Raw genomic sequence first — 10,435 nt, forward strand, 5'->3', positions numbered from 1 at the left:
GAAGGATTGCACTGGGGACAGTCAATTTTCCAGCAGCAGCAACTCCATTCAGATGTCAGGGTATTTTGCTACAACAAAGGCTGATGTTGACATTTTTTCTTGGATAGAGACAGATGCAAGAGCTTCTGCCTCAAGGTTATCCATTATACTGTATATTAACTAGATGTTTTAACATAGGGTTTCCTGCAGAGACAGCAGTGAATGATGATTAATACTTATCAATTAAAATCTAATCTTTTTCCCATGCGTATTTATATGCTGAACTTCAACCTACAAGGCAATTCTGTGACAGGAATTAGATATTCTTTTGTTGGAGAGCACTGGTATTATGGTCAGGGATGTATTATTCACTCATTTATTATGAGCATTGCATTTGTGCCTGGTTTTTGCCTGGGCATTGTATATAAACATAGTCTCTGTGAAAAGGAGTTTATAAACAATTACCATTAAAAGGACAATTATTTTCTCTTTTTTCATGTAGCAGCTCTGAGTAGGAGGTGAGGGATGGAGGAGAGAGGAAGCAAAGGTTGTACATGTTTTATGGCCATAATTATAATTAGCTATTTGAGAGATTAAAATTATATTAAATTTTAATTATAATTTACTATTTCAAAGATTAAAACTGATTTAAAAAGACTCAAGGTTATGAAGTACCTTACAGATCTACGAGTTATCTAGCTCAGTCTAAACAGATATAAATATATATACAGATATAAATCTTCCTTTTTTGTTTTTTGGGGGTTTTTTTTGGATTTTAACCCAGCCCAGGGAGCAGGCAGTGCCCCCGGGTGCGGTGGGTGCCCCGCAGCCGCAGCGCTGCCCGCGGGCCGTGGTAACAAAGAGCTCCAATCCCGCAGCCGCAGCGCTCCACTGCCAGAGAGGGAGCGGGAGGGATGGGCTCCAAACGCGTCGTGTGAGAGCAAAGGAGAGGCAGGAGGGATTTTCATTTCGAACTCTGCTTGGCACGGTTGTTAAACAGCACTCCATTCAGATACACCGCACGGTAACCCTGCTTCACGAGCGAGAGGCAGGGCGGAACAATGACTGAAGGAGGCCGCTCACAAACCCTGGTGGAGAGCCTGAAAGTGGGCAGGTGATCTGGCTGGTTAGTTCTGATTTATTACAAAGGCATCTTTATGCTTTTTGAATTCCCTTCCATCACTCATGTTAAACAAAACTGCATTCTTATAAGGCACTTCATCCCCTCCATGCCTGCACACGCTCATCGCTCATGTCACACTACCAGCTAAGCCATATGAAGCAAGTGCAGTTATGTGATGCCTATTACAAAAATCTTTTTTGTTTTATTTTATTGGAAACAAGCACTTCAGTAAAGCTGCTAGGAACTGGTTCAGGTTTACGGTACTGTATCAGCATTTTCAGAGACTGATTAAAGGTGTGAGACTTTTTCTTGTTTGCAGCAAAATTGCTTTTCACGACTTGTCCCAGAAGATCTTTGTTTTTAAAAAAATATTTTGCAAATGAATTCTGTAGCAGGGAGAGGTGTGGAATTATGGGAATGAAAGTGCTCGTGGAAGCATCATCTTCCCGTTTTGTAGTTTTTGATGTGACATTCCTTATCACAAGGGAAAGAGGCACTTCTGCAGCTTCCCTACCCCTGAGCCTCCTACCAGCTCAGAGAGGCATCACAAAGCCACTCACTACTCAATCTCCATTTCATTCCTTGTCGTTTATTAACACAACCCTACTGTTTTGAGAGCTCGGCCCATCCCTTTGTAAAAGCCTTCAAAGTGGCTGGAACAACTGGTGAAAGAATGATAAACGTTTTCAGCTGAAACTGGTCAGATTATGGATGAGTTGTTTATAAACATCTCGTCCACAACTGTCAAGAGGTGGAGCTGACATCATTGGAAGATGATAAATTCTGACATGGTGCTCTGAGATTTCACTGCCACCGAATGTAGGTTAATATGGGATTCAATAGGAAATCTGCCTTGTGTATTGCTGCATATTACAGGAAACGAAGGAATTTGTCATTTGTCTGCAGATTGCTAATTGCAGTTTATTGCACATTCAAAAGGTTAATTTGGGTATGTTATCACAGTAATCACATGCACTGCCTCAGATTAAACCATACCCTTACAGTAACTGATGAGCTGGCCTGTGGGATTTGGGATATTATTTTGTAATATTATGGCAAATAAGAAATTTGAGTAAATGCTGTAAGAGTGGGCAGCAGGGTCTTTAAGTGCAAAAGAACAGAGTTACAAGTCTCTGGTATGAAATACTTTCCCTTAACCCTTAATTTAATTATTCCCTGAGATGCATGTAATTTATTCTTTGTGATAATTGAAAACAGAAGACTCATCTATTCTAAATGAAAATTATATCCTATTCTTATTATTGTTAATGCTTTGTATTTAGAGGAGTATTTAAAGGGCTGAGATGAATTCATGACGTCTTCATGCTGGGTGCTGTATATATACACACAGTAAGCTCACTGCCCCAAAGACCTTACACTTTAATTAAATAAAGGTTGGAGGAAGGAAGTTTTATTACTTCTGTCACAAATGGGAAATGATAACAGAGAGAAACTAAAAGGACTGAGAATTACACTCCTCCTGCACCGAGTCCTGTATTTGCCTGTAATATATCCTCCCTTCCTGCTTTTGTTAAGTTGCTGTAAATTGCTAGGTGGATGGTTGGTCTCTCCCCCAGAGATGGAGTTTAATTCTGTGCATGTTTCAAGGTTTTATGGAACGAAAGGCGTTCTGGAGAGAGATAACACTTTAATTTAGACCTGATTAAGTTATTCTGAAGCAATACTTTGGTGGAGGGAGTGGATTTGTACAAATCTGGTGCATGTTTATTGTTGCCATATGAACCTAGTGCTGCATAGCTGCTGTGCTCCCCGGGGGCTGCGCTCTTGGTGCATGGGGGTTTGAAGGTACACCAGTATAACTTTTTAATTGTTATGATTCCCTCTAGTTTGCTCTTAAACATCTTCCAAAATAGTGAAAGAGTAATAGTGCTTGAGATGTTGGAACATTCCACAGGATTCATGGGGCTGTTGGAACACCAGTGCAGGCTTAGTCTCCCAGAAATGCATCTTCCTCTCCCCCTGCTCCCTGGAAGTACCGTGCTCATTCTGAAGTGTATTTGAAGCATTTTTAATTGGAGCTTCTAGCTTAACATTAAAAATAAAGCCAGCTCTGCCTGGAATCTTGCTTTGTGGAATTTTTTCTATAGAGGAACATAAACCTGAAGATAACTTGTTTCCCTTTTTCTCCTTGTTCAGTACAGTACAGTGACCTGTTTAAGCAGATGGGGTGGGGAGAGGAAAGAAGAAAAAAATGGACAATTCAAGTGAAGAAGCAAAACAAAGAACAGGTAAAATTCAAGCACAACCCAACCCTCTCCTCCTTGCATTTCATTACTTATGACTCTCACTGTTGGACTCCAACAACACCAATTCCCTACACTCATCTCATCTCTGTCCTGTCCTGCCCTGTCTGGTAAATGGATACAGTGGTGTTCTGTCTCACAGATTTTAGACTCATTGAACTAAAAAGATTGCAAAGAATCAAACTTTAAAATAATTATTTTATTTAATAACAAAGAGTATTACTTTTTTGTTATAAGTTTTATGGATCCTTGGGCACTTATAAGTGATCTCTTGTTTACCCTATGAAAACGAGCCCTGCTGCCTATACAAGTAAATATGTGGAATAAGTAATCTTTTAAATATGAAACCTCAGTTTCCTTAGTTGATGGGACAAGCTCAGCACTTAGGAAAGCACATCACCAGTGTGTACCCTTGCTGGAAAACAATCCACTGGAGCTTTGTTATACAACATTCAAACATCCTGGCGAGGTGACAGTAATTTGCAATAAACACTGCATGTAAACAATTACCTGTGACTTGTTACACTTGTTTGTACAGGCAGCTGGCTAAACAGATCTGGGTGCACTTGTAAACGTCTGTCCCTGTCACACCTGATACTGGAAAACAATTGCTTGTTATATGATTACTCTGAAAAAAACAGGGATTTGTACCTGACAGCTGGCAAGGACTGGGTATGGATGCTTACAGACAGAAAAGTGCCAGAGAAATCATATGTGATGATGGTGTTTTTATGACAACAGTGAGGGCACTTTCATATCTAATCCTCCCGTCAAGGGAGGTCTTTGTGACAGAGTACTTGACAAAAAAACCCACTTTTGCGTGTTGAAGGATCCTGTAGTAGTAGAGGTGAAAGTAAGTCATTTGGCCATGCAAGGTCCAAGAAGAGGCAGAGGCGCTTGATTTTCCAGTGGTTTAGCAAGGCAATGTAAGATGCGGGTGATGTTACGCTGGAGCAGCTGTGCGGGAGGCGTTCCCACCCTTCGGGCTCTTTCCGAGCGGCCCGCGGTGCCAGGGCCGGCACCGGGACACGGCCGCGCTCGGGTCACGGCCCTCACCCCGCGCCCGGGGCGCGCCGAGCCGGGCTGGGCGGGGCCGCGGCTCCCACCGGCTCTGACCCCGCGCCCGCCGGGGCTGCAGCGCCCGCCGGGGCTGCAGCGCCCGCGGGGCGGAACGGGAGGCGCCTCTGCCGGCGCAGCACGGGCCGGGGGCGGCGGGGCCGGAGCGGGAGGAGCGGGCGGAGCGGGCTGAGGGCCCGGGCGGAGCGGGCTGTGAGGGCTCGGCCCGTCCCGCCCCGGCCGCGGCCCCGCGCGGGCGCACTGCGCGCGCCGGGGGAGGGAGGGAGCGGGGGAGGGAGGGGCGCGCAGGCGCGGGGCGCGCGCCGGGCGGGGCCGCGCGGGAGCCGGCGGGGGGTTCCGCGCGCCCGCGGCCGCCGCCCGCGGGGCCGGTGAAGGGGCGGCGGCGCTGCCGGCGCGGGGTCGGGGCCGGGGCCGGGGGCGGTGCCGGGGGCTCTGCGGCGCTGCCGGCGAGCGGCGGCGCTGCCGCTCCCGAAGCCGACGGCGCACAAAGGGCACCCCCCCACACCCCGAACCAACCCCCCCGCCGCAAAAACGCACCCCAAGCGCGGCCCCCTCCGCCGGCGCTCAGGTGGGGCTGGCGGCGGGCGCTCGGGAGCGCGGGGCTGGGGGAGGTGGGGGGAGCGGCGGCCGGCGGGCCGGGGCCCGGCATTGTTCGGCAGCCGACAACAAAGAGCGGGGCCGGGCCGGGCCGGGCCGGGGGGGCAGCGCCGGCCCCTCCGCGCCGCCCCGGCCAATCGCGGCGCGCGGCGGCGGCGCGCGGTGACAGCGAGCGGCGCTTACGCTGCGGCGCCCGGCGCGGCCCCCGCTCCCCGCCCCGCGCCCGCCCGCCTCTCCAGAGCCGTCTGGCTGCAGCAGAGCCTCAGACAGAGGAGGGGAGAGGAGGAAAAAAAAAACGCTGAGTGAGTGGAGTGGAGCCTGGGAGGGGCTCCTTAAAGAAACGCTGCCGCCGCTTGGCATTGTGGCCGGCGAGGAACTCGAGGGGGGGAAGCCATCGGAGCTCCTCTCGCTTATCCTCTTCCCACCCCCCCCACCCCACCCCCAGCCGACAAAAAAAAAAAAAAAAAGGAAAAAAAAAAAAGCCAACCGAAAAAAAACCTCGGGGGGGAGTCGTGGGGGGGGTCCTGAGAACATCTTATAAACCGGATTGCACTGAGAGGAGGAAAAAAAAAAGCAAAAAAGATACAAAATATACAAGCAAAAGGCAACAATTCCCCCGTCTCCAGCAGTCGCCCACCCTCCCTTTCCTTCTCTCCTGCTGGCCATCTGCCTTGGGTTCTCCTTTGTGTCTGATCTCTTACTACTGAGCCGAGCGCAGGCGGAGGGTGCACCACACACAGGGACTATGCCCAGCTCGCTTTTTGCAGACATGGAGAGGAACGGGAGCGGCGGCGGCGGCGGTGGTGGTGGTGGTGGCGGGGGAGAGACCCTGGATGACCAAAGAGCCCTTCAGATCGCCCTGGATCAGCTCTCCCTGCTGGGGCTGGACAACGACGAGACGGGCTCCATTTACGACAACGAGCCTCGGAAAAAGAGCGTGAACATGACTGAATGCGTGCCGGTGCCCAGCTCGGAACATGTCGCTGAGATAGTGGGGAGACAAGGTGGGTGCTGCATGCGAGGGGCTGTGGGGGCGCGGGTCTCCCCTCCGCGCTGCCGGGCGGGCGGCTCAGATGCGACACTGGCCATTCCCAGGAACGCTGCAGCCGTGCGGCGCTGGCCAGTGCCGGCTTCCCCCAGACAAAGAAAGTGCAGCGGCAGACGTGATGTTTCCGAGGAGTGTTATGCATCAGTTTCGAGATGCACTTTCAGCTGCCGGGTTGGGGGAAAAAAAAATCAGGAAAATAATAAAAATCTGTCCTTTCCTCCTGCTGCAAAAGTTAAAGATTTGCAAGAGGAAACGGGAGGAAAATGGGAGCCTCGGTGCTTTCCCCCCTCCACCACCCCAAAGTTAGAAATCGTGGATTATTTTTAAGGAAGAGAAATGGAGTGGAGAAGTGGAACAATGGGGTTGGAATAAAGCATCCGCAGTGGGGAATATGGCTCATTCGGTACAGTCTCTTCTCCTCACCTTAAGAACTGATTTTATTTTTTCCAAAAGGAAAGTGCTGAGCAGGAATGTGGACTGGCGGGTGTGTTGATTTGTGAGGGCTGCTTGCATTTTGTTTTATTTTTTTTTTCTGGCGGTGCAGTTTTCCTGCACCCTTTTTTTAAATTTTTTTTTTTTTTTGTCGCTCCCTTTTTTATTTTTTTTTTTCTCCCCTGTGTTACCGACCCTGTGAACTGCACGTTGGTAGTTTTGGGGCAGTTTGCATGGCAGATGTGTCGGTGGCCACTTGCGATGCCTTTGGGCGTGTGCCAGGGCTGTGGGCTGACATTACTTTACACCGTGACCGAGGCTCCCGGACGAGATGCCAGCGATCACCTGGGGTTGGGGGCAATGTGTTTCTCGGGTGGGTGTGTATTTTTTTTTTCCCCTCCCTAGCTGCACCCAAACAATGGGTTGTAACCGGTTCTCCCCCACCACCTCCCCTTCCTTCCCCTCCCCTTCGCCCTCCATCTCCGCATCTCGTTCCCAGGTTGTAAAATCAAAGCTCTGCGGGCAAAGACCAACACCTACATCAAGACCCCGGTTCGCGGGGAGGAGCCGCTCTTTGTTGTGACGGGCAGAAAGGAAGATGTGGCCATGGCCCGCAGGGAGATCATCTCTGCGGCCGAGCACTTCTCCATGATCCGAGCCTCGCGGAACAAGAACACAGCCCTGAACGGCACCGTCCCCGGCCCCCCGAACCTGCCCGGCCAAACCACCATCCAGGTGCGGGTGCCTTATCGCGTGGTGGGCTTGGTCGTGGGGCCCAAGGGGGCGACCATCAAGCGCATCCAGCAGCAGACGCACACGTACATCGTGACCCCGAGCCGGGACAAGGAGCCGGTCTTTGAAGTGACAGGCATGCCAGAGAACGTGGACCGGGCCCGGGAGGAGATCGAGGCGCACATCGCCATGCGCACCGGCGGCATCATCGAGCTGACGGACGAGAACGACTTCCACGCCAACGGCACGGACGTGGGCTTCGAGCTGAACGGCACGGGCAGCCTCTGGAGCAAGCCCACGCCGCCCAGCATCACACCCACCCCGGGCCGCAAACCCTTCTGCAACTACCGCAACGACAGCTCCAGCTCGCTGGGCAGCGCCTCCACCGACTCCTACTTCGGGGGCGGCACCGGGGGGGGCGGCAGCGCCCGCCTGGCCGACTACAGCCCCCCGAGCCCGGCGCTGAGCTTCTCGCACAACGGCAACAACAACAACAACAGCGCCAACGGCTACGTGTACGGCGGGGGCGGCGGCGACGTCCTCTCCTCCCCGGACTGCTGCTCCGAGCTGCCCTTCGACTCGCCGCCCGGCTTCGACCTGGCGCCCGCCCCGCCGCCCGGGGCCGCCCTCCTCTGGCCGCAGTTCGAGCGCGGCCCCGCCGCGCCGCCCTCGCCCGCGCCCTCGCCCGCCGCCGCCGCCGCCTTCCCGGGCGCCGCGCCCGCCAATGCCAACCTGGCGCTGCTGGTGAGCGGCCCCCGGCGCGGCGCCGCCCCGCCCCCGGCGCGGCTCTCCCCGCCCCTGCACGGCAGCGCGGCCGGCACCGAGCACCCGCTGGCGCGCCGGGTGCGCAGCGACCCCGGCGGGCGGCTGCTGGCCGCCTCCTACCCGCTGTACGCCAACGGGCTGGGCGCCCACCTGCCCGGGCTGCCCTCCGACTCCTCCGCCTCCTCGTCCTCCTCCTCCAGCTCCTCGTCCAGCTCCTCCTGCTCCTCCTCTGGCGTGCGGCGGAAGGGCAGCCGCGACTGCTCGGTGTGCTTTGAGAGCGAGGTGATCGCGGCGCTGGTGCCCTGCGGCCACAACCTCTTCTGCATGGAGTGCGCCAACCGCATCTGCGAGAAGACGGAGCCGCAGTGCCCCGTGTGCCACAGCGCCGTCACCCAGGCCATCCGCATCTTCTCCTGAGCGCCGCGGGCCGGGGGCACGAACCGGGGGGGCCGGCGGGGCCGGGGCCGCCGCACGCCGAGGGGCGCGGGCAGCGGCCGAGGGAGGGCTGGGGGGTGGTGTGACAGCGGGTGCATGCTATAAATAATAACGGGCGACTCCATTCTAGTGCTAGGCTAGTTTTTACACTGTACTTTAATACGAAGCTTCCAAAACTCCCCTTTTTTATAAACAAACAAACAGAAAAAAAAAAAAGAAAAAAAAAACAGAAAAAAAAATTGAAAGTAGAAGATGCTTATGATGATGACAATGGTGTGTGGACTGTTAGTAAAACGTGCTGGTAGTTCTAGGATGCTTATTACAAAATAATTAAATCTATGGGTGGATACTTTTCTGAATGTTCTTGAAAGGGCAAGAAGTTCCTGTGAAAAACCATGATACTGCAGCTTTATCAGACTTTTAAAAAGAAAAAAGAAAAAAAAAACCAACAAAACTGTAACATATCTCTTATATATATTAAAAACGTTTAAAGGTTTTAAAGATAAATTGCATTAATACAGATTGAAGTATTTTATTCTTTTTTGACTTGAAAAATTATATTTCATATTGCAAAGATGTTTACAAGTATTTTAATTTAAGTTCAGTGAACTTTTTGTAGCTGGGTTAAATCTTTTTTATTTTAGTATGGCCTTATGGCAAAGAACACTGTATTATTTTAATATCACACAATTGTGAACGGAATTACAAACCATAAAATGTGTAATGCTTTGAACAGTATTCTGTTGGGATGGAGATTTTATAGGTTCAGAAAAAAATCTTTTAAATCTGCTTCACCCAGCATATTTTCTATTCAGTGATATAAAGCATATTTTATTCTATATTATTACAAAAATGGAAATGTATAAACATATGTCAAAAGGAACTGTTGAAGCTTTCTAACATTTGTATAAATAGAATTCAGTGGAAATTACAAAAATTCTGTTGCACCACTATAGTTTTAGTATTTCTATTTTAATACATTTGTTTACCACTTGTTTATGTATATGTAGGTGACGTTACTTGAGCTTAAATGTACTTTACTGAGCAAAGTTTAAAAACAAAGTATATTTTATTTTATGATAAAGGGCCTTTAACCTCATGGTCAAATACTAATATTATATTTGCTGAGACAAGATTTGAAATTGTATCAAGAGTTTTATTTTTCTGACATTTAAAGTTCTACATAATAAAAGTAAAACTTAAGTAATGGTGCTACTTCATGTTTTTTTAAGTATTTCTATATAAATAAAATAAAATATTACAGAAAAAAAAAAGGTACTCTGCGTGGTGATTTGATTTCATGTGCTGAGAGTTTTTTCTGGAATTTTTGTTTCCTGCTTGTATCAGTGAAACATGTAGGGAGTTTAAACTGTGTCATGCTAATGTTGCTGGAGCTCGTGCAGGATTCCAGAATAATCCTGCCAGCTATCATACCTTATAACATGTTTTTAATGAAAAAAAACACGAGGTTTTTAATATGTGTTATATTGCTGGGGTTTTCCACAGCACAAAGTACTATTTTTTTAATAATCTCTAGTCATGAAAAGTACTTGGGTTTGTGTGAATTGTTACTTTTGGCAGACAAAGCATAGGAAGTAGGAAACTGAAAAGCAGCTGAAGGAGGGAGCAGGGGAGGCTCCTTTGTTGCTGATGGAGGCTCTGGTCCCTGCCATGCCCAGGGACCTCAGGACTGCGTCCCAGCCTGGGCACTTCTGGAGCACAGCGAGGGCTGCAGTAGCCTCCCTGAGTCCTTGACAGTGCTGTTTGGCACTCGTGGCTGGGCTAATTGGTGTTGACAAGCTGATTAGAATAACACGTTTATTGCCCTGTAAGGGTGGTTTGGCGTTGCTGGTGCCCGCAGTGGCGTTGGGGCGAGGGATGCTCAGCCGAGCCCATGGACACACCAAACAAGCCCTGCAGGACTTGTGCTGCTCCGTGCAGTCCATGGGAACAAAGTGGCTGTTGGCTGATGTTAGAGCAGAT

At 50.4% G+C, this 10,435-nt stretch overlaps 1 protein-coding gene across 2 annotated transcripts; it reads left to right on the forward strand.

Moving 5' to 3' along the window:
- Nucleotides 1-4,954: 4,954 nt before the first annotated feature.
- Nucleotides 4,955-9,726, forward strand: MEX3B (mex-3 RNA binding family member B). Of its 2 annotated transcripts, XM_058811446.1 has the most exons (3): nucleotides 4,955-5,011; nucleotides 5,808-6,044; nucleotides 7,020-9,726. In XM_058811446.1, exons 2-3 carry the CDS (start codon nucleotides 5,810-5,812, stop codon nucleotides 8,432-8,434), a joined length of 1,650 nt encoding a protein of 549 aa, XP_058667429.1. In that variant the 5' UTR covers nucleotides 4,955-5,011; nucleotides 5,808-5,809; the 3' UTR covers nucleotides 8,435-9,726. The 2 variants fall into 2 exon arrangements, with proteins under 2 accessions (XP_058667429.1, XP_058667428.1); XM_058811445.1 differs by lacking the exon at nucleotides 4,955-5,011 and having other exon boundaries at nucleotides 5,536-6,044.
- Nucleotides 9,727-10,435: the final 709 nt, after the last annotated feature.

This window comes from Ammospiza caudacuta, chromosome 10 (genome assembly GCF_027887145.1).
Source record: "Ammospiza caudacuta isolate bAmmCau1 chromosome 10, bAmmCau1.pri, whole genome shotgun sequence".
Lineage (NCBI taxonomy): Eukaryota > Metazoa > Chordata > Aves > Passeriformes > Passerellidae > Ammospiza > Ammospiza caudacuta.